This window comes from Chrysemys picta, chromosome 7 (genome assembly GCF_011386835.1).
Source record: "Chrysemys picta bellii isolate R12L10 chromosome 7, ASM1138683v2, whole genome shotgun sequence".
Lineage (NCBI taxonomy): Eukaryota > Metazoa > Chordata > Testudines > Emydidae > Chrysemys > Chrysemys picta.
Genome location: NC_088797.1, coordinates 64,929,416 through 64,952,720, shown reverse-complemented (window position 1 = coordinate 64,952,720; position 23,305 = coordinate 64,929,416). Strand labels below are relative to the sequence as shown.

The 23,305-nt window shown below is 45.1% G+C and overlaps 1 protein-coding gene across 2 annotated transcripts in view; it reads left to right on the top strand.

The window, feature by feature from the left end:
• DUSP29 (dual specificity phosphatase 29) overlaps positions 1-23,305 on the top strand; it is a 32,345-nt gene extending 9,040 nt beyond the window's left edge. For both annotated transcript variants that reach the window (XM_024110039.3, XM_065551673.1), the window contains 3 exons: positions 4,375-4,600; positions 17,480-17,700; positions 22,657-23,305. In XM_024110039.3, the coding sequence (XP_023965807.1) occupies positions 4,425-4,600; positions 17,480-17,700; positions 22,657-22,904 (645 nt within the window). In that variant the 5' untranslated portion in view covers positions 4,375-4,424 and the 3' untranslated portion in view covers positions 22,905-23,305. The remainder of the gene's footprint in view (positions 1-4,374; positions 4,601-17,479; positions 17,701-22,656) is intronic.

Here is a 23,305-nt window from a genome sequence, read left to right as displayed (position 1 = left end):
CCATAAAGCAAAGTACTATTTAATCAAACAAAAGCATTACAAAAAACAAAAACTTTAAACACAATAAACAGCTTATGTACATGTCTAGCTTATCAGATGTCCCCCATCTTCTATATGGAGAGCCTCTCACAGGGCCTGTCCTCCTTGGTCAGTTTCACGCCAGTTCTTGGATTGGGTGAGAGTAACCTTTTCCCCTACATCAGAGTGGGCACTTTATATGGTTTCCTGTTCTCTGGAACCAGGTCAGACCGAGCTATTCAAATTCCCCTAGTGAGATGGGCCTTGTTATCTGCCTTGGGATGTAAGGGTTTGCATTCATTATTTCCCCTCTCTCCCCACAGCGATTTTAATCCCTGCAGGAAACTCTTTAGCTCTCCAAGAACCCAGAATACAATCCTGAGCCCATAAAGATACGTATCACTTTTATAAAGCTGATGCAATAGTCTTTGGATACTCCATGTGTCCATAATCTCTGTCACAGCTGGATCCCAGTGCTAGTGAAAATGAGCCCAGTTTCTGAACAAAGGTGCACACATCCCAAGCAAAAAGGAGCTTCACAATCCTGCATGTGGTTCAATAGAAAATAGCCATTTTTGTTGAATTTTGTGGAAAAGCAACATTTCATAGGCACCATTTCCGCCCCCCACAAATATCAGTGAACAAATCCAGTAGCTAATTTTGAGGAGTTTGGGGGAAGCCAGTCCAGGGTACTTTGCCTGCAAGGAGCATGGGTTTCTAGCCACTGGGAGGCAGACTGACATTTTTGGGAGGATGGAGTCCTATTCCGCCACCTCCCTCTGCTATGAACCTCCTTTTCCAACTGAACTGCCCATCACTGCTGCCTATTGCTTAGACTCATGACCAGTGGGGACTGCTGATTGTATGAGGAAAGCAGGCAGGTTTTATGATCACAGCATACACATAGAGAAGTTAGAGAAGAACAAATACTTTTGCTGGAAGGTTGCAATGTAACATTACTACAATTCTTAGAATTTAGAACAAGAAAACCAAAAACACAGAGACACTAAGCAAGCTGCTCCCAAATTCAGAGGCACAACTCACCCCACTATACTCTAGATTGGCTCAGGTTGCACACATCTCTACAGAGTCCCCTTCATCTACAAGCAAGACCAGGAAACTCCAAAGTAATTAAAGGGAAAGCTCTACAATTTGAGTACAGGTTTCTGCAGGGAGATGGAAAAAACAATAGAGACAACGGGGGAGAGCGAGTGGGCAAGGCTAGCAGCTGTGCAAGGCATGTGGACAACATGGAGGAAGGAAAGTTGGTTTCCAGTTGATGTCTGGGAAGGAGGGGAAAAAAGGAAGGAAACATTGAAGACAAAAACAAAACAACCCTCCCCCTACCACCATTTTAATTTAGTGCTCCAAGGTGAGACTGGGAGAACCAACACATACAGGGCAACAGAATTAAACTGTATTCAGAACACTTTGGATAGAATCAGTGCAGACCTATTGCCTTTTGCCCACTCCCGTATTCTAAGGATTTTGGCTCCATAGAGAGGAACACTTGCGCTGACTTCAAGTGCAAAGAACAGATCAAACTTCGAGATGAACCCAGAATTCTAGCTTCTAAAGACAGGGTTTGACGTGGAGATCAGCTGCACAGAGTAACATTCCACAGGCAACTCACAGAACAAAGGCTCTCTTTGCCTTTGGTAACCTTACTGTCCATGAAAGAAGAACAAGAGAGGCATTACAATCTCTGTGTGCTTTGCAAGAACCCTCCTATGATATGCTGCCTGGATCTATGGCACAAGCATCCTTTTTGTAGCATGCAATGTCTCGGAGGCAGCATGGGTATGAAGCTAAAGTTGTGTCAATTTGGACTGAACGTGACTCAGATATACATTTAGCACTTGCCATTTGCGTCCCTGCTGTCTCTGATCCTCTACTGGGGATGTACTGGGTCAATAAAGAGGTTGCTCTTTAAAACATGTTCTAACTACATTAATAGCTCCAACTCACTATAGTCCAGATTGAAATTACCGTGCCATGGAATTTCCCCTGAAATGTTTTGTTTTTTTCTTAATGTGGCTAGACTAGATTGAAAGTAGTGGGAATCTGAGAGCCAGATTCTCAGCTGGTGCAGACCAGCACTGTTGTGTTGGAAGGCTGGCTCAAGGTAATTTTCCAACAGACAGAAAGGTTTCTGGTTGGCTTTGGTTAGGTTAGGATTGAATGTGTTTAGTTAGATCACGTTAGCTAACATATGCAATGGGTGTGTCTCCACCAGGAAAAAGGTGTGTTCTTCCCAGAAGGTAAAATCCTAATGACAAAACAGTTTGTAGTTTTCACGTGTGTCAGCAGGTCAAGTTAAAGGCTAGGCTCATAGGGTACAACTACACTCCATTAAAGAAAACCCGTGGCACAGAGCAGCTGGCCAGAGTCAGCTGTTTCAGGCTTGTGGGGTTCAGGCTGCAGGGACTGTAAAATTGCCATGTGGACATTCAGGTTTGGGCTGAAGCTCAGGCTGTGAGATCGAGACTCTCATACCCTGGGCTCCAGCCTGAGTCCAATGTCTACACTGCAATTTTATAGCCCTGCAAGGCCAGGTGCTCGGGGCTCTGAGACTCACTGCCATTGGTCTTTTATCGCAGCATAGACCTTAGGCATTAACGTGTGTGAAACCTACACATTGCCTTGTCCTCGTTAGGATTTCACCTTGAGTTAACTAACAAATGTTTTAAGTACACACCTTTTCTCCTAGTGAAGACACCGACCTAGTGAAAAGTAGGGAAGGAGGGGGAGATTGGGATGATAAGGAAAGAGAAGAAGCCATCTTGGCATCCATCACTGGACAGACACAAGGGGCCAGAGCTCTTGCAAGCTGAGAAAGATGGGTCCTTCAACAAAAGGGGTTGGAGACTCTGGGACAAAAGATTGGTAAGAAATCTATCTTGAACCAAAGCTGTAGCTCATTAAGTCTTAGCCATTAGAAACCATCTTTTTACTTTTGTTTGTAACTCTAATTTTATTTCATCCCTTAACCTATGCTCTTTTGTTAATAAACCTGCTTTCCTTTAATCTAAACCAACCCAGTGCTGAATGGAAGTAATTGTTAACTCCAGTTAATGTGGAAAGTGACTGGGCATTGTCTGTTCAAAGGACAAGCCAACCTGATTATCCCTCTGAATGGTCCAGAAAAGGGCTGAACTTTGCAGAGCACATGATTTGGGGAAAATGTGGGACTGGGGGGGGAGTTGGGGTTATCTTGCTAGGTATAACCAAACCCAGTGGAAACTGGAGCAGGGCTGTTGTTTTGTAGGCAGGCTGCTGGGATCGGAGCGCTGAATCGGGATTGCACAGCCTACAGACACTCGGGGAACTACACGTTCGTCTGCTGGCTGTTGGTGTCTTGGCTGTTAGCCACAGCAGCAGAGCAGTTAGGGCACCCAGGGTTACAGGGCAGGCAATGACACAACCCCTCACTGGTCCGGGTCACACCCCACAACATGGCGGTCTATGACCACAGATGAGAATTAAAACTCCTCTTTAGCTGAAGATTGCTCCCTTTGTTTAGCATGCAGCCTTTCCGAGCGTGCAGGTGGCAGTCATGCTTGCACTCCTGAGAGCAGGTTCAGTTGGTCACACCTGCTATTAGTGCCCTAGGAAGCCTGGAAACAGTCACTTAAATGTTCAGTATGCAGAGCTGCGTGAAAAGTTTAATAGAGTAAAACAAGGGCACGCCAAGGCCAGCCTTAGGGACAAACTCAGCCACTCTCTGATTTGCCGTATGTTAGATAAAGGTGCAGCCTGTGGAGACTAATGACTAACAACTTGGAGTCCAAGTCTTACCAGAAGGGACCATTGCGATTGTTTAAGTCTGACCTCCAGAGAGGCCATAGAACTTCCCTGAATGGATTCCTGTGTGAACTAGGGCAGATCGTTTAGAAAAAATGTCCCATCTTGATTTTAAAATTTCCACTGATGGTGAAAATTCCCTTCACTGGCTCTTTGGAGGCCTGGAGGTGGGGTTTTCAGAAGCACTTGAGGTCAGCTGAACTGTAACCTTTGACTTTCCTGGGAGCAAACTACCTCTGGGAGGAGAGTTGGGCCAACGCTGAGAGCTTTGGAAAGTCCCACCCTTTATTTGTCTTCACTGCAAGCAAGTTTATCCAATGAGCTACTTCTAATTCCTCTCTCAAGGGAGCCAGCAGTATAAACGAATTCCGATTGTGGGGGCTGCATCTGCCAGAGAGGTGTCTATCATTATACACAGCTCCAAATCCAGGCATGTTGGTTGTGTTGCTCTCAGTGTCACAAAGTGGGGTGGGGCGGGGGCTTTATCAGAGTGGACCCGGCTGGCTTTGACACTTCTCCCAGCTTTCTATTCCTTTTATGGTTGCATTTTAGTTACTGTCACGAATCAAGTATACAACGCCATATTATCCCCTGGGGACAAGATGTCTTCAGCAGATTTGAACATCATGAAGAAAAGTGCCTACGCAGCAGTGAAAGTGGACCCCGACGGAGACTATTATACCCCCGGCACATTTGAACTGGAGCGGCTCTTCTGGAAAGGCAGCCCAAAGTACACTCATGTCAATGAAGTCTGGCCTAATCTCTACATAGGAGACGAGTAAGTGATAAACACAACCCACCAATGGAGCCACAAGGGTTCCTACCCCACACTCTGTTAGCCAGCACATAAGCTGCTGCTGGCAGCCCAAACCAGTGCTCAGTATAGGAATAAGGCAGCCTCAGCCCTTTTCAGGATACACAAAAGCAAAGATTTCCCCTTCTAGTTTTCAAGCACCACAGCCCAAAGAAAAGGTTTTCATAGCCATGTAGGCATCTCTCCTTACCAAGGATTACAGTAATGGTGCAATAGTGACAGCAGGACAGGCTGCAGCATTTGTGGGTAGTCATGTACTATTTTTAGATGGTTAATTTCAAGGAGTAATTTGTCATTTATTACCAAGTGACAGTCCCTCGGTCATGTTGAGTGAAGGGCACAGGCTGAGTGCACAGAACCATGGGTGGGAGTGGCTTTAACCTGAAATGGAATTGTTGGAAGTGATTGAAGAGTCTTCCCAAAAGCTGGAAACATTTCAGTGTTGGCAAGTCACAGCCTGGCTGGGGGCAGGGGAGTGTGTCAAGGAGGAACAGGGGGGCTCTTGTGCATTAAAACTGTCCATGCATTAAACAAATTTGTCCTTATTCATAGGGCTAGGCTACTTTGAACTCGTTCTCAGCTGCAGGGTGCATCTCACTGCTCTTAGCAAATGAACATGAAAGCACAGGATTAATCTGGAAATGGCTATAATATTCTGTTATACAGAACTGGCTCCATACACAGACAATCAAACCTGTCTACAGAGCAGGAGAGCTTTTCTTAACCCTTAGGCACTATTGGTCGAATTCCCATTTTCCCCCTACTCCCTTCCCTAATGGGATATTTATTTTACATCATTACTAAAAGGCAAAAGCTGCAGCCCCACCAACTCCAAAGTATTCATAATATTTTTAAAAGGTCCTAAAATTCATCTCCTGCCAGATTATAAAAGTGGAAAGATAAACAGCTTTTAAAAAAAAGTTATTTGAGTCCCAATATTGTTGACCAATTAATTCTGTGGCACCAGAAGCAATAGAAAGACCCACCTGAGAGATCTGGGCTATAAGCATCCAGAGGCTAACACTTTACAGAAGAATTTTTTTCCCCCAAGTGTGGCGATGGTCTGGCCAACAAGCTCAGGGACAAGGGGGGGAAGTGGGGAGTGATTTTTGTTTCATGCTAGAGTTTTTTAACCCAAAATTCAGCAAAAGCAAAATGGGCTCTGTTAAATTCACCTGGCACTTTCTTTTCCCTTCCGGAATTATTTTTAACGTAATAGGTGGAAGTATTCTTCACTTGTCTTTGTGATGAGTCTTCAACTCTGCCCCTTTGAGCTGGTCCAGAGAGGCCCAAGTGGCCAATCAGAACATTCAGGGTCCCTAGACACAGGCCACCATCTACCAACGGTTATTTTTCCAACCACAATTGTTTCTGTAATTCTGCCTTGTTACACTTCGAATTTGAACATCTATAAGACAAATGCTAAGAATAAAGCACTTGTCCACTAGAGCAATTAATCAGGGAAACAAAACAGAAGCCCCACTACTTTACATGAGACTATTCAGAGATACGTTGTTCACTTAGCTGGGGTTGGCTGTTGAGAGTGTGCTCTGCCCCCCAAAAGATACTCTAACGCCTAAGAAAATGGGGCAAGCTTTTAAGAATAGGTGGGAAAGGGTCACATAATGGCAGCACTGCAGGTAAAAGCCATTGGGTCAGAAGACCTTGCTAGCCCATCCCTGAAGCATGGGCTTCACAATGAAACATTTCCCCCTCCCTATTAGAGGCAGGGAAAGAAAGCCATATAAGGAGAGATGATTGAGGATCAAGGGGGAAAGGAAAGAAATAAAGGAGGAATGGAAACAGATGAGGCCCAGCTTCACTAGACTGATGGCCCACAAAAAATTAATTCTTTAGCTAGGGCTCCAGTTCACATAGGGTCCAGCCTCCAGTCCTCAAGGATTTGGGACATGAACTGATCACCAGGCAGGACTCTGGCCCCATTACTGGGACAAGGTGGCAGTTAGGCATTTAATTCTAAGCAGATGAAGTCCAGGATAATGGGGCCATAATAATCCATGTATACACAACTCCACATGCTGGCACATTGGCAGTGCAGCTCTCAGTGTCCAAAGTGTCTTTATTAGAGTGGAACTATTTTGCTTTGACACTTCACCCAGCTTTATGTTCCCTTTTAGTTATTTTTATGTCCTACACCAGGGGTGGCCAACCTGTGGTTCCAGAGCCACATGCGGCTCTTCAGAAGTTAATATGTGGCTCCTTGTTTAGGCACCGGCTCCGGGACTGGAGCTACAGGCACCAACTTTCCAGTGTGCCGGGGGGTGCTCACTGCTCAACCCCTGGCTCTGCCACTGCTCCTGCCCCCAACTCCACCCCTTCCCCTGAGCCTGCCGTGCCCTCGCTCCTCTCCCTCCCCCCCACGAGCCTCCTGCACGCCACGAAACAGCTGATTGACAGGGCTGCCAGTGGGTGAGAGGCACTGGGAGCGGGGGCGGGGGGGAGCTGATGGGAGGATGCTGGCATATTACTGTGGCTCTTTGGCAATGTACATTGGTAAATTCTGGCTCCTTCTCAGGCTCAGGTTGGCCACCCCTGTCCTAAGCATTGAACACAAGATAAGCCCCTTGGGACAAGGTGACCTTTTTTGTGACCAACAGCTTCCGCCCTCAACTCATCAGTGAGCCTCGTTTTAGGGCCTGGTTGAAGAACTGGTCACCAAATAGCTACTGTGGAAAAGGCAACAGATGTCAGGTTCATTTCGGATCCTTATCAACCAGGCTAAATTAAGAAGAATTTAGTGGCACGCTCATTACAAATCAAGTGTACACACACATACAGAGTTTATCTTCAGAGCCTCCACATCTGGGCCTCATTCCTGCCTTCTGCATTTATGAGGTTAACAGCCACTGCTTATGGAAATGCCAATTAATTATCCTGACTACATAACCACAGCATTATTCTAATGCAACACAGGCTATCATGGAGCCCTGTGAGGCCACTCATTCCTTTTGTTACAGGACTCCGCTGCAGCTGTTTCCCAGAGGCAATGAAATCCCCATGAGGCCTGTCAGGCCCAGAATAATCAAAGCCTCAAGTTTAACATCCTGTGTTCAGCTCCAATTGACGTTTTCCTCCAGTTCTAAAGACTTTTAAGACCAGACCTTGGAGATGATAGGAGCCTCCAAGTGACAGGAACAGAAATAGGCTTTTGGTTCATCCATGACCAGGATTAGTAACATGTAGATCATCTTCAATAGGATAGGGAGCTGTTTTGTTTTGTTTCCTTCTTTTAACAGCACTGTTTGATGTGAGGCACATGTCTTCTTCAGGTGGCCTGGTTGGCTGATCCACAGCCATAGGGTACAACCAAAGCACAAGCAAAACTGGTGCTCAGAGGGAAACCCAGCTCCTAGTGCAGAGCCAGAAAGTAGAGATGGTAGCTGCCAAATTGCCCATCACTATGGCTGTGATTCTGTGTTAGATCCAAAACTAAAAAAGGCCCATTTTCTGGTTCTAGAGTACCATTCACAAGCTTTCAGCTAAAGATGATGGTGGTCTCCTAAGATCTTGGCCTCATCTGACCTCATCCCTAGCTCTGATTAGGCCTCAAGGTCTAAACCCTAGCTGGAACCTAATCTATATCTGAAAACTGTCTCACTGGCCTATCTCTACCAAAAAGAGAAACTAGTCAAGAGATCCCTCCTTACATAATACATTTTAAGACTAACTTCCAGCTGCAAAGCAGAGTCAAACTCCTGTAGGTTTGGTGAAAGAGAGCCTTCTCTATAGTTCAGCTGGTAGAGCTGACAACCATGCTTGCTATGAGGGGTGTGGTCTGAGAACTGACTCAGGCAATTAAGTGTGCAGGTAGCGCACATGGAGAGATCATCTAGAAGATAGGAGACTGTGCTAATCAGGGCCGGCTCTGGCTTTTTTGCCGCCCTAGGCAAAAAAGCCACCTGCCGCTGCTCCCCCCGTCAGTGCGGCAGGGGAGGGCGCCGAGCCAGGCCACGGGCCCGCAATCCCCGACCAGCCGGAGCACCGGGGGGAGGGTGGCGAGCCTGCCGTGGCTCCACTCTCCCCAGCGTCCAGAGTGCCGGGAGCAGGGCAGAGAGCCCGGCTGGGGCTCTCTGCTCTCCCCGGCGGCCAGAACGCCGGGGGCAGGGCGGAGAGCCCCCGGCCGCCAGAGCGCCGGGCGGAGAGCCCGGCCAGGGCTCTCCGCTCTCCCCGGGGGCCAGAGCGCCATTGGATTAGTTCAGAGGAAATCAGATGGGAATTGGCTCAGTGCAATGCACAGGTTCTTCACACTGTTTAGAACATATGAACTCTTAGGACATCCACTGGTATTAATCACATAAAAATAGAAACATTCTAGGTCATATTGAAAGTGACCCAGGAGATAGAAATATGTACACAGAATGGAGAGGGTGTGGGATCATTTTATTTTAAAAAGAAAGAGACACACATGTTGGAAGGTTTCATTGTAATATTAGCATAGTCATCTGCCAGTCTTAGTGGAGGCTTTATGAGCTGGAAGGTAAATATATAACTCTATACAAAAAAATCTCTCAGGGACAAAGTGATGATATGGACTTGAGCTTTAAATGCCAAGATACAAGCAGCACTGGCAGTTTACCCTGCCAGTCCTCCTCACAAATCATTTTGGTCTCCAGCTGATTTGCAACAGTTGAAGCAATAAGGAAGAGTGTCAAAGTCTGAAATTAATTGTCTATGTCAAAAATGTTTCAAAACTCTCATGCTTTTGATGTGGGGAAGGTTAAGAGGAGTTTCCTTGCCTATCACAGCATCTACAAAACCTCAGTCAGTGGATTTGCTTTGGGCACTGGATTGCTCAGTGAACCCTGGCTTTCCCCACTCAGCAACTGATGAGTTCCTCTGGTTGTGAAGAACTTGCTAGGTAGTTTGCAGAGGGAAAAAAATTGCTCCAATTCATGCATCTGTGAAGATAAGGCAATGCCTTGTGGGGGACAAATGCTACATTATCTCTACTTAATCTGCAGCCAGCAGTGCTACTCTAGATGCAGGAGAAGTTGCGGAAACTTTAGGCCCAGTATTAGTGGAGATTGTCAACACCTGCCTTAGTAATGGCAGGTTGCAGACCACTCTTAAGGAAACAGAGGTACTGTCTATATTCAGGAATTCCTCATTTGACACTGAACATCTGGCAAATTAGTGCCCTGCCCCTAGCCTTCCCTTGGTGGTTAAAAATACTTGAAAATTTATGAAGAGACAATTCCTTCCACAGTATCTCATTGCCTCAGATTTTCTTAACCCTTGTCAATCCGAGTATTAACTTGAGTATGATACAAACTAAGAAAGTGCTGTTTGTGTTGCTCAATGATCTCCCTCAAGTGCTGGATAAAAGATGAGTGTCCATAATGCTATTAGATACACCAGCCGCCTAGTGAGATAGCACTGACTATGAAATGCTGTTGACTTACCTGGGGGCTATAGGAGGAGTAGATAGTGTTGCTCTGTGCATTTCTTGTTGAGTGATCTCAGAGGGTAGACTTTGCTTCCTGCAGGGCACTCAGAGGTTTTCACAGGGCTCCATCTTGTCCCTCCCCATTTAACACGTGTGTGAGGCCATTGGGAGGGTGAATGGAGAATCATGGTGGTGTCTTCAGTATGTGGATGACACCTGGCTTGTGTTTCTGTCTCTTCTGACCAGATGGCGCGGTTGAGCATCTTCCCCAGTGTCTGGCTGAGACTAAAGCACGAATGAAGGCTGGGTTATTGGTGCTCATGAGGGAGGTGCCAATGAGAGCGGTGGTGATGGTGGGTTGGGGTAAACAAGAGAAAGGGAAGGGCAGTATTATTTTATTTTGCAATAAGGGTTAGCTAACTGTTGCTGGGATGAAATAGAATTTGTAGCAGGACTCTTTTTGCTATGAACTTTTATTTTAAATGAAGATCACAAGCTTGGATGGGCACCGTCTTTTTGTCCTTGTATAAATCTTAAAGAAATAAGTACTATTCTTCAAAGAAATGGCTGCAATTGAATTATATTTTTGATTGGGCCATTTCCCCCCAACTCAGTACTAGGCAACATGTTCTGAGGTGTGTAAAAAGGGATTTCATCTTTTATTTCCCCCATATGAGGGTCATTCCCATCTCAAGCACCTCCTTTTGTCACAGAACTTTACAAACACATTGATGGGTCCATCTGCCTCATATTCCACTATAGAGGCCCTGATTTTGTAAAGAGCTGAGCCCCTGCTTAAAGGTTTTGCTGCGTAAGGATGGACTTGAGCACACGCTTGACTTTGAGCATACGCTTAAGTGCTTTGCTGAATCAAGGCCACCGTACCCAGTATATCTCTTGTTATTAAAAGGCCTGGTGGGTTTTTAATCAGGGACCCAAACTTTCCTCAATGCCTCCCTTCCTAGACTGAGATGTATTGTCACTTTCCTAATTATCTCCCAATACAGTACTTCACCTTCCCTGCTCTGAAGTGCATTCAAGGCAGACATTGAAGATCATAATGGCTTATGCCATGTAAAAAGAAATCAAGCGCTAAAACCCAGATGGCCCAGAAGAGTAAAATGAAAGCAATTGGAGGATGTCAAATGCTGATAGTTTCACCTACGCTGGGCATTTAGAGCGAACTTTTCCTGGCATTGTGGCTTTATGTTCAATTATTACCAGAGAAATAGAAATGTCTATCACATTTACAAGGCAATAGCATCACATAGGGAGGGAGTAAGACAGAAAACTCTTAGCTGGACTATTAAACTCAGGTGGAGAGCTAATTGCAAGAGGAAGAACTTCTGTGTCATGTGCTAGCTCAAAACAAATTAAAGATTGAATTATAAACCCTTGAACAAGGTTTATAATTCACACTAACAGCCTTTGTGTGGCCCTAGCTCACTAGCTGCCTTACACAATTGGTGTTGGGAGGTATTCATGTTTTACATACTCTTTCCTTTCATCTAAAATGCTATTACTACAGTAGCAGTGTAAGAAGAAGATGGAACAAAAGGAAACACACACACCTTGTGATATACCCAAGAGTCCTAATGATGTTAAAACACAAAGGCACTAAACTATGAACTGAGATTTTCACAAGTGACTCATGATTGTCGGTGCTTCTACAGGTATATCTACACCAAAGTTTTGGGTTGTGCTGTAAATCAACCCAATTATCTTGAGTTAATTTAGATGCTTGTAAATTCTAGTGTGTGCACTGCACAAATATTTATTCCTGGTCATGGTTGTATGAGCTACGACTGGGAACACTATTTGCATTCAGAAATGTGCATGAGCTTCTACATCAGAATTTACAATCATGTTAGTTATCTCAAGATCATTGACAATCAAAGCGACAAAGAGTCCTGTGGTACCTTATAGACTAACAGACGTATTGGAGCATAAGCTTTCATGGGTGAATACTCACTTCCTCAGATACAATCAAGTCACTTCAGTTAAAGCAAGACCAAAACCTACCACTACTATTTATTATTTGTAGAACCTAGGAGCCCCAGGTACAGACCAGGATTCCATTGTACTTGGTGCTGTATAAACAGAAAGAAAATAGTTTCTGCCCCAAACAGCTTAGAAACTACGTATAAGAAAAGAGACCACAGATGGAGACAGACAGATGGGGGCATGCAAGGAAACAATGAGACATTATTAGTCAGTATGATCAGCAGTGGTCTCACCTTGCCAGCAGCCTACCTGTTGTAAAGGGCCTACGGTTGCCAATTTTGGTTGGATGCATTCCTGGAGCTTTCATCACATGGCAATCTTTAGTTAAAAATTGATTTTTAGTTCCTGGAGACTCCAGGGCAATCCTGGAGGATTGGCAACCCTAAAAGGGACCGATTATCAAAGGGCTAATCTGCAGCACGTTCTGAAAATTCTTTACGATATCTCAAGTTGGGCACTCAAAATCAATAGGCACTTTTGAAAAATCTTGGCCTGAGGACCTGATCCTTTGTTACTATGAATGGCAAAACTTCAGTTTAAGCCAAAAGGAGTAGGTTATAAATACAGAACCTCTTGCTAGCGGAGGGAAGAGGTCCTGTTAAGGACCTAACACAGCTTAGTTACTGGAAAGGGAAATCACACCATTTAAGCTTGCTGGAGCTCTCTAAAGAAGAAAGCAAAACAGCATACGAGGTGGAAGCAGTGGCTGTGGAGTGATTTAACCATTTATATTTTTCACAAAGATAGCGTGCTCAATGCCTTACAGAACAAAGGCACAAAGTCCTGGCCCTGCAGAATATACAACGTACTAGAAATCGTAGGAAAAGTTCCTGGTATAAGCCTTCTACAGAAATTACAACTAACCCTTTCTGATGGAGGCAGCCAAACCCATATTGAGGCATCTAAATACATAGTCTTACCTGCAGAGGTGCAGAGAGCTCACAACTGGATCTGCAGGTGTGCAGTACCACTGAAAGTCGGGCATTTATTAAGGCACCAGTTCAGTAAAGCATATGCTTAAATTCCACTGAAGTAAGTGCAATCTAAGCACGTGCTTAAGTGCTTTGCTAAACTGGCATCTTAATGCCCAGAAATGGATCTGAATGCTTAACTTTGAGCACTCACGTTTGAAAGTTTTCTAGTTTTAGCAGCTAAAGAAGGAACGGTTTGATCTGGGCCCATATTAAACAACTGGTTATGGGACAGGCAGCAGTGGGAATAAATGGCCTTTTCTGTGGTAACCTTGCCTGCAAAAGGTCAGTTCTGAACTCGAACAAGTCCATAGAAGAGCACTCAATACAGCAGTTTAAAGCAGTTGACCCGAGAGGCTAAGCTAAGAGGAAGGCGAGGATGACAGACAATTTAACATCAGCCTGCACAAAGCACTAAAGAGCATGATAGAGAATAATCCTTCATTGGCAGGATGATGGTCTAGACAGACCTCAGAATGTCTCTTCTGTATCTTATATCTATGATTAATTCAGAGCAGAAGAGGGACTCACAATGATAACAGATTTTGTTTATCACACCGTAAGCATTTGTAATGTTTAAGATGGATCAGTTGCTCCTCTTCGTCCAATCTCAACTGACAGAATGGCTACATGAATACATACCCAATATGCCTCTGCTAATATAAGGAGTTAGTCCAAACTGATCAAGAAAAATTATACTAAAGCTTCAGGACATAAGACAGTCAACAGCAGGCATCAGGAAGGAACTTCATCCTCTAGCCCCAGCCTCAAAATATGCTTGCCCACGACACCTTGGGAAAAAGGAAGGGCAAAGAGGAGTGCTTTCCACTGAAACTTCAGGTATTGTCTATTGCCAGGATACTGCAGTACGTATACCAGTGGGCAGCTCCAATAGCATAGACCCCCATGTCTGTAAATCTAAAGAGCCCTGGGAGGTTTCATTTATGTACTGTAAGGAGAAGTAGAATGGAAGTGACTATGCAGATATAGAAATACCATGCTAATCTGGGAGTGGCTATGATAAACCCTGTGTTAACCCTTGGGCTTGCCAAGAACACACTAAATGTTTTCCGGAGCCTGAGCAGACGCTGACTTATCTGAGCACTAATGCAGTTAATAAAAAAGCACTGTGCCTTCACTCTGACAAACGAGACTCCTGTGTGCTCACTAAACATTACGGCCACTGAACACTTAAATGCGAGATCTCAGAGCCATGCAACACACTATAACTAAGGCTCTCTACTGGTATAGTATCTGCATCTAAGTTGGTTGCAGTGTTGTTGTAGCTGAGTTTGTCCCAGGATAGGAGATGCAAAAGCTTTTGAGCTACAGAGATCTCTTCTTCAAGTCCTTTGTAGCTCAAAAGCTTGCCTCTCTCACCAGCAGAAGTTGGTCCACTGAAAGATATTACCTCACCACCTTGTCTAATATTTGCATTTAAGGCATTAATTTCTGACAGTCTCCTGAGAACCCAGTCAAGGAAATAGGAAAATTACATCCCAGATGAATGTTGCAGTGTCAAATGTTAATATGTCTGTCATGTGACCTATTGTTTGGCATTGTCTCTGTTCAGAACAATAACAATGTACATTGTTTAATTCAACTGCTATTTATTAGATTGAGCTGCATTTGCAGAATCCAAATTTGAATTTACCTCTCATGGACAGTAAATCTTTATTTTTCCATTGACCCTGACTACAATGTGGCCCTACTTGCTATTCAGCAAGGATTCCACTTGCAGGGGTTCTAACTGAGCACAGAATTTTTAACTGAAAGCATCATTTCATTGCGCGGGGGCGGGGGGTGTTTGGGAACCACCACAAAACGAAACCTGAAAGCAGAATCTGTGTTTCACCTCAGGCATGGCAGACTCAAGAGAGTAGGCTAAGTCACCTGCCCTGGCCTTCTCCCCAGAAACCTATTTCATCTTCTTTTTAAAGTCAGGGTCAGCTTTAGAAACATAGAATATCAGGGTTGGAAGGGACCTCAGGAGGTCATCTAGTCCAACCCCCTGCTCAAAGCAGGACCAATTCCCAACTAAATCATCCCAGCCAGGGCTTTGTCAAGCCTGACCTTAAAAACTTCTAAGGAAGGAGATTCCACCACCTCCCTAGGTAACCCATTCCAGTGCTTCACCACCCTCCTAGTGAAAAAGGTTTTCCTAATATCCAACCTAAACCTCCCCCACTGCAACTTGAGACCATTACTCCTTGTTCTGTCATCTGGTACCACTGAGAACTGAACTCTAGGCACCAACGTTCCAAGCATGTGCTTGGGGCAGCACTTTTCAAGGGGCGGCACTTGGTTTGTTTTTGCTTCGGCGGCAGCACTCCACCCCCCGTTTTTTTCTTTTTTTGCTTGGGGTGGCAAAAAACCTGGAGCTAGCCCTGTTTAAAGTATCAATCTTTTTGATAGTATTGTAACGGAGTTACTCTGTGCTCGCTAGGTCTCTATGTGGGGCACATCTACACGGAGCCCCCAACGAGCGGGGCACTCAAGTTGTATGAACTGTAAATAATGTCTCAGTTCACTGGGAATTCTGAAAAAAAAATCATCATCTTGGGTTGATCCGAAAACAAATTATTTTTGAAATTTTCAGCAAATCAAGTAGTCAGAAAAAAAAAGGTTTTGGGTCAAATGAAACATTTTGTTCAGCATCGGCTGAAATGTTTTGATTCTGAGCATTTTAAATGTTTTTAAATTTATAAAAATAAAACTGAAGTAAATTTTGAAAGTCATTTTGAATCAAAAAACGTGAAACAGTTAGTATAGAAATGAAATGTTTAGATTTGTTTGGAATTATTTTTAGTTTTATTTTCCTCTGAATCAGTTTGACATATTCTACACAAAGCCACAAAATGTTTCAGTCAACCAAAATCCGCATTTTTCCCCAAAAAATTTCAGTCGAAAAATGTCACCCAGTTCTGTGGCTCCTCCCAACCCTCTCGGGAAGTAGCTCTGAGAGGAAGTTCAGGGGTGAGCATACTTCCTGCCTGGGGGAGTAGATGAAAGTGCGTTTGAGCAGTAGCGGCAGCAGGAGACTGCACTGACTTTGAGCTCTCCTCCAATAACAATTCTGTGTCTCTATTGTTCACTGAGCGGCAATGTAATTGTTCTGGGGACTCTTGCTAGATTGTGCTAACCCACCAAAACAAAGAGCCCATGGTAACAAGAGTAGAAACTGACCGCACAGTCTTACCATGTATAAAACACACTGCTGCTAAACAATGCTCTTGTGTGGGAGCAATTAGAGCTATGTGCCTTGATGCAGCAGCAGCTCTTCTGCATCCCTCAAGGAATTCTCAACCACACTTGTGTGCGCTTGGGTACAGCGGAGTACAATTAGAATTTCCTTTTTGTATCTGCTAGCCAACAGGGTTAGGAAGAAAAGATAAAGGATTCATATTAAAAACATAAGAACAGCCATACTGGGTCCTTACAGTCTTTACAGGGCCCATCTGTTTGCTGGGTGTTTGTACAGCGCCTAGCACAGTGGGGCCCTGATCCATGACTAGGGCTCCTAAGCACGAGGGCCACATTAATAATGATAAGAACAACCTATTGTTATTTATTAACAGGTTTACTGAAGGTTGGACTGCCACTAGTCTTGCCCTCAGCACGCCTGGGTGCCTGAGCATGGAAAGGGAAGCATTAACTTTGCACATCCTGACCAGTTTAAGAAGCTTGAATATTTTCAGTTTCATTACCACCCCCAGCCAATAGATTCCCCCTCATCCCAGGCACCAATTCCTCTTCACTCCAGAAGTAGGAAGTATCCCCTTTTACTTCTCTAAAGAGGTTACAGCTCTAAATCAATGGCTGATATGTGACCTTCGGGTATAGTGCTTTTGTCTTGAGACACCTTAATGTGATCCGTTAGTACATGGCAGCAAGGAGGAGGCTGACAGAGCTTCTAAACCCTCTGGACACATGAGCATGAACAAGTTTTTTTCCTCTAAGTGTAGAAGGGAAAAATCCTAGCGGTTGCCTTTCTTTCAGAGGTAGTAAGAGCCATGTGAACCCTAGCTGAATTTAATCCTCATTTGTAACTGACTCTTTGATTAGTCCTGTCATATTAAATGATGGGAGAAAATGTGTCAGATGGTTAGAGCCAGGGAGTGGGAGGAAGGATTAATGGGTTCTATTTCTGGCTCTGCCGCTCACTCAGTTTGCGACTTGGACAAATCAACTTAACCTCTCTATAGCTCAAGTTTCCCCCCCTGTAAAATGGGTAGAACCAATAACAGCTCACAGCATATGGCTGCTAGGCAGCTCAGTTTGTTTGTGACATCCTGGGATGAAAGGTATTGTGTAAAGGCAGGGGATCAGACTGTTTTTTTTTTTTGAAGTATCGTCAGTGTTGTTGTGGTTTATCACTTGCGAAATAAGAGAAATATTTCTGAGCGGATGCAGCATGAGAGAACTCCATTCACACACCTGACAGTGATGTTTGTTTAACAGGAAAACTGCATTAGATCGCTACAGCCTTGAGAAAGCCGGCTTTACCCACATCCTCAATGCAGCCCATGGCCGGTGGAATGTGGACACAGGACCAGATTACTACAGTGACATGGCCATTGAGTACCATGGGGTAGAAGCAGATGATCTCACCACCTTCAACCTCAGCCAGTTCTTTTATTCAGCTGCTGAATTCATTGAAGCTGCACTCCAAGATCAGAGAAGTAAGGAGGGGGCAGAGTACGATCAGAAAGACCTTGTTTGCTACAGTTGATTTCAGTGCACATGAGTATTCATCAAAAGTAGCCACTCCCAGGGGGTGAAACAGGCAGAGACAGTCAAGGACCACCGGCAGAGGACAAACAAGCAATGGCTAATAATGGAACTGGTCATTTCAGGAAAGTCAATGCTGGTATAGGGTTCAGGTCATCTCACAGCCAGGTCAGCCATTCAAATCAATGGGATTTGGTAGCAATCCAAGAGTCCTTACCTCCTGATGTGCCAATGTTAAGCAGCTATCTCCCTGGCAGACGGGTGTTCCTAGCACAAGCAGCACTCATTTTACACTCCTATGAAGCAAACAATCTCAGGAGGAAAGTCGTGAACTCAATGGGCCACAGAGCTAGTCTGCCATTCTTAGAGGTGGTCCCTTTCCAGTTAGCTGTGAGGCCTATTAGCAGGGCATCTGCCCAGGCTGTACTTATCCTGCGTATGTAGGACTCCAGTCTCCAAGCCTGTCACTTCAACATTTCTTACACTAAAGCATTAGGTTTGCTATAGAGACATATCAAAGCACTTTAGTACTTTTGCCATCAGATCATCTCCAAGCTGTAACAGGGATTTATTTTTGTCATCTTCCAAGCCGTAGGAGACTGAAATCACTTTGACAGCACAGATCTGGAAACATTAGTTAAAGCCTTTGTAATTTCCCAGCTTGATTACTACACTTCATTATTTGCTGACCTCCAGCAGCGTTCTAGCTAAGGGTTTAAGCTGATGTGAAGCACCACAGCCGCGACCCCACACTGTCTTTCAACATTTACTCCGGTTCTTATTTTAAAAAAAAAATCTCAACAGGGTGTTTTACCAGGAGCCAGCAGAGAAACTTAAGATCCTCCTGCTGACCTACAAAGCCTTTAATATCAGAGGGCCACATATCAAGTTTCCAACCTCTTGTCAACTTGTGTTCTTGGCTGTTTAGATCAGCAGCTGCTGGTTACCTGGCATACCCCCAATAACCAGCCAGGTCTTAAGCTTTCAACAAGTACAGTCCTCAGCTACAGAATTTGCCCCTTATTAAGGCAGAAAGACAATAAATCATCACTATTTTAAAACTGAAGTGCCAGTAGCATTATGTGTTGCTTTAAGATTTTATGTTCTTAGAAGGAAGAGAGGTCCATAGGTGAAGGAAGCTACTTAAAATTGACAAGACTCCACCCAAGTACTGCTTCTGGAAAGGGTGGGGAATAGTTAGATTTTCTGGGTGGCTGAAAGCATCTGATCTCTAGCCTCACTGCTAAGCACATTCCTAGAGAGGGACTTAGGCCTAAGAGCTTGTCTACACAAACATGTAGTTTGTGGCAAGCTGGGGTGTGAATCTAGCCCACACTACCCTGCCACAGATTAACTATCTGCGTGCTCCCTGCTGACACACGTTGAGTTCATTAGAATGCTTTGCTCCAGTCTTCTTTAAAATGGGACTTGTTAACAGTTCTTTAAAGCACTTTGAGCATGTGCCAGCAGGGTGCACCCGGACAACTAGTCCACTGCAGGTTTGTGTGGGGTACAGTCACACCCCAACATGCCACGAACAAAATGTTTGTGCAGACAAGTCCTTAATAGCTTTTACTTCCCCATCCCGCAGCCTTCCCTTCCTGTTCCCGCATCACAGCATGAAAAACATGGTAAACACACAGAAGTCAAGAGAGAAGGACTGTTTCAACAGCACTACATTAAAGTGCACAAGCAGGGTCTACATGAACCTGTTAGTGCACAGCACACTAGTGCACTTTAGAAATCAAAGCCCTGTCGTGCGCATTGCTGCTCCATATAGACAAGCCCTGAGAAGTCTAGTGTGCCTTGTGAACTGATAAATGGTAGGGGGAGAGACTCAAAGCAGTTTGCAAGGCTCAAGCTTCAAAGCTTCCAGTTTAAAGGCTGTATCAAACACTCATGAAGTCTTGCGGCTCGACCAAGCATCAATGCAGCAATGAAACAGAAGCCCGACTCAGAGAATGGAATGATTCACTTATTAAAAATACTTCTGAATTCAAGAGTAACTAAATGTGTAACACTGACACTTCTGTATGTAGCTGTTCTTCTGGCTGCTGCATTGGTAAGATGTTTGAATAATAAGGACAGAGAGTTGTTTTGTTCTTACATACACTAGCGATATAAAGATAACCATTGCCTGTAGTAGCCCTGGAGAAGAGAGGACAAGAATGCAAATAAATTCATGTTGGGGAAACAAGGGGCACTGAATACATGTTACTCATACTGCAGCCAAGTATGGCACCATTAAGCCTCACCTTCTTGTCCAGATGGGGATGGTCATTTTAATGCATTCAGTCAAACATACACTTGCAATAGATTTACGGCCTTTTTTTGCTGATACAGCGGTTTCAGAAGTATTGAAGTGTGCATTTTCCCCATTCAAATAGTGGACTACTGACATAGGACATGTGAAGAGATAAGAGGCAGTTAGCCAAGCAGCACGTACTCCCATCAGTTCAAGGGATCAGCCTTAAAGAAAGCTTACACAAGAGTACATAACTACCCTGTTCAATAAAGACCAGTCTCTGTTTAGCCATCTAGCATAGCAAGCTGACACTTCTTTCACATGCTTAAGTTAATTCCAGGCATCCTAGGAGTATAACCACCCAGCATGTTTGTCTTGTTAATGCCCCTCAGGTTCCTAACCCAGACTTTGGAGTAAGTAGTAGAGAAAGGATGGTTCAGGGGCCAGGACACTAGCTTGGGAAACCTAGGTTTGATTCTTTGCTCTGCCACAGACTTGCTGTATGACCCCAGGCAAATCACTTAGTCTTTCTTTGCCCTGGCTCCCCATCTGTATGATGGGGATAATAGCACTTCCTGACCTCCCAGAGGGGTTCTGAGGATAAATACAGTAAGATTGTGAGGCATCCAGATACTATGGCCATACAAGGAGCTCAGCAAGATAGATTAGCACTCCAAAGCATTTGAACAGCAACACACAAACGGGCATCACTTCACCCACCCACACAATTGGGCCCTGCAGGACAGGGAAAGTCCCCATCTTTATCGAAAGTCCTCCAGGATCTTTAATGTTCACACACAGCAGACAGGTTCTCCATTCTTGCAATTTCGACATGCGCATTTTTCTCCCTCTTTTACATGACATAAAATACAGGTTCTCCTCTTGCCACTGATGCCCAGAAAGTTCTTCTTTGTTTCCCAGCTCCCCAAGCAAAGCCTTTATCCCTCAGCCTTCCCCTCCTATCAGTTATTTACTCCACCATTCTGCCCCATTTACAAACCGGAGGCTTGAGCAAGAATGAAGGGCTGAACAAATGGGAGTTTTCATCTGTTTCAAATATTCAGAGTAACGATAGAAGGGATTATCATTCTCTGTTATCAGTGAGGCTGGAAATCTGCCATGATTCCTCTACAACTATCTGCTGGGATTAGGATGCAAGCTGTGACCATTAATCCCCTTGTGCTGGCAGTTCTTGATGTGTCCATGACACAGCAGTGCTGCTCCTGCCAGGAAATCATTCCCTCCACTTGCAGCATCAAGGAACGAATTGCTAGGAGTCGAAGCCTGGCCCCACCGGATGTAGCCGACAAAGTAAAAATGCCTCTGGCCTTGCAATGGTGTTCGTGGTGTTATTTGACCATAGGAGGTTGTGGTAGACAGGACTTCTGATGCTGCCTTTATCAGGTACACTGATTTAAAAAAATTCCACGGCAGCTAGTCTCAGAGCCCAGGTCTACGGACTTAGGCTCCTGGGGCTCACACTACAGCGCTGCAACTAGTAGTGTAGACATTCCTGCTAGGACTGGAGCTCGGGCTCTGAGACCCATCCTCCTCGCCAGGTTTCAGAGCCTGAGCAGGATCTCTCCTGCCATACACAAGCCCAAGTCGGTCGACCCAGGCTCTGAGACTTGCAAAACTCCACCCCAGCTTTTCTCCTCCCAGGGTTTTGTAGCCCAGAAGCCTTTGCATCAGTTCCTGCAGCACATGGAAGGGCCCCGTACCACTCACTTTCCTCCACCAGCCCCTGGCTGCTGCCCGTGGGGGACATCCCACTCTCATTCATTTGCCTTACAGCAGCCCCGAGAGGCTCTGGCAGAGACTGACACCTCATTGTGCTAGAGCTGCCTACACGCAGTAAGAGACAGCCCCGATCCCAAGAGCTAAAATCTAACCAGACAAGACGAACAGGGTGGGATGAAAGGAATTGTCATCCCCAGATGAGACTCAGGGGGGATTAAGTGATTCATCCAAGGTCACACCAAAAGTCTGAGGCAGAGAAGGGAACTAACTACTGAGTCATCCTTCCTCTCTGGCCCCTGGTATTCATAGAATCCTAGGACTGGAAGGGACCTCGAGCAGTCATCTAGTCCAGTCCCCTGCACTCATGGCAGGACGAAGTATTATATTACTAAGTATTAGTAGGGAGCAACTGGACACATCCTTTTCATCCTCCTGGAGGGCATGAGTATCTGGTTCATCAGCACCTCGCTGGCACTGGACCTCTGCCTCCTAATTCTGCCCCCCACCCAGAGAGCACACACTCCTTGATTCAGCAGAATGAGTAAAGCACAGTAAATCATGGATCAGTGGGAGCCCAATAAAGGGGAGGCTGTAGCTTGGCTTAGCTGGCTACCTACTGTCGCATTGCAGCCCATCCTGCCTGGCTGTAAATTGGCAATCCTCCAGTTAAAGCGTTAGGAGATCCAGATTCTATAATGGGACTCACTGGGTGACCTTGGGCAAGTCACTTGACCTCTCTGTGCTTCACAGTCCCTGCCTGTACAAGAGGATGGTATTTACCTACCCTGCAAGGAGGCTGTAAAGCATATTAATGGCTGTGAAGCACTAAGGTCTCTGGGTGGAAGGCCCGAGAGAAGGGGAGAGTGTTTATTATTGGTAAATCTGAAAGCCTTCTCTGTATTTGCTCTCTTCACTTGTGCAGACAAGATCTTGGTTCATTGTGCCATGGGACGCAGCCGATCCGCCACCTTGGTCTTGGCTTACCTGATGATTTACAAGAACATGACAGTGGTTGATGCCATTGAGCAAGTGCTGCAGCACCGATGCATCCTCCCAAACCGTGGCTTCCTGAAACAGTTGAGAGAACTGGACATAAAGCTGGCGCTGGAGAGGACAAATGCCAAGAACGACATCCAAGTCAATGGAGAGGAGCATGGCACAGAGATCTAGCATTCCTCATGCCCTGGGGTTACTGGAAAAACACCTAGCAAGAGAAAACTGGAGTTGGAAAACAATACTGTCAAAAGTCCTTTGTTATAAGTCCAGAGGGAAGAATCAATAGCATCTGAAATGCCTTAAAGGGGATCTCAGGTTGGAGACAAGATAAATGGAGAGAGGAAGCAATCTCGTTAGGGAGCGTAACCCTCATTTTAGTGCTGTTCTTCAGGGCTCTGCTGTACAGAAGAGAAAAAGGAGGGACTTGTGATGGAAGGCAGTGGCGCTATAAGAACTATAAGGGTGGTGCCCAGTACATAAAGGATCGGGTAAGCGTGCAAGTCCATGAACTGCGATTCAGGCCCAGCTGCTCCTGCTGCCCTATTACAATAAATGTTGAACAGCTGTTATTTTAA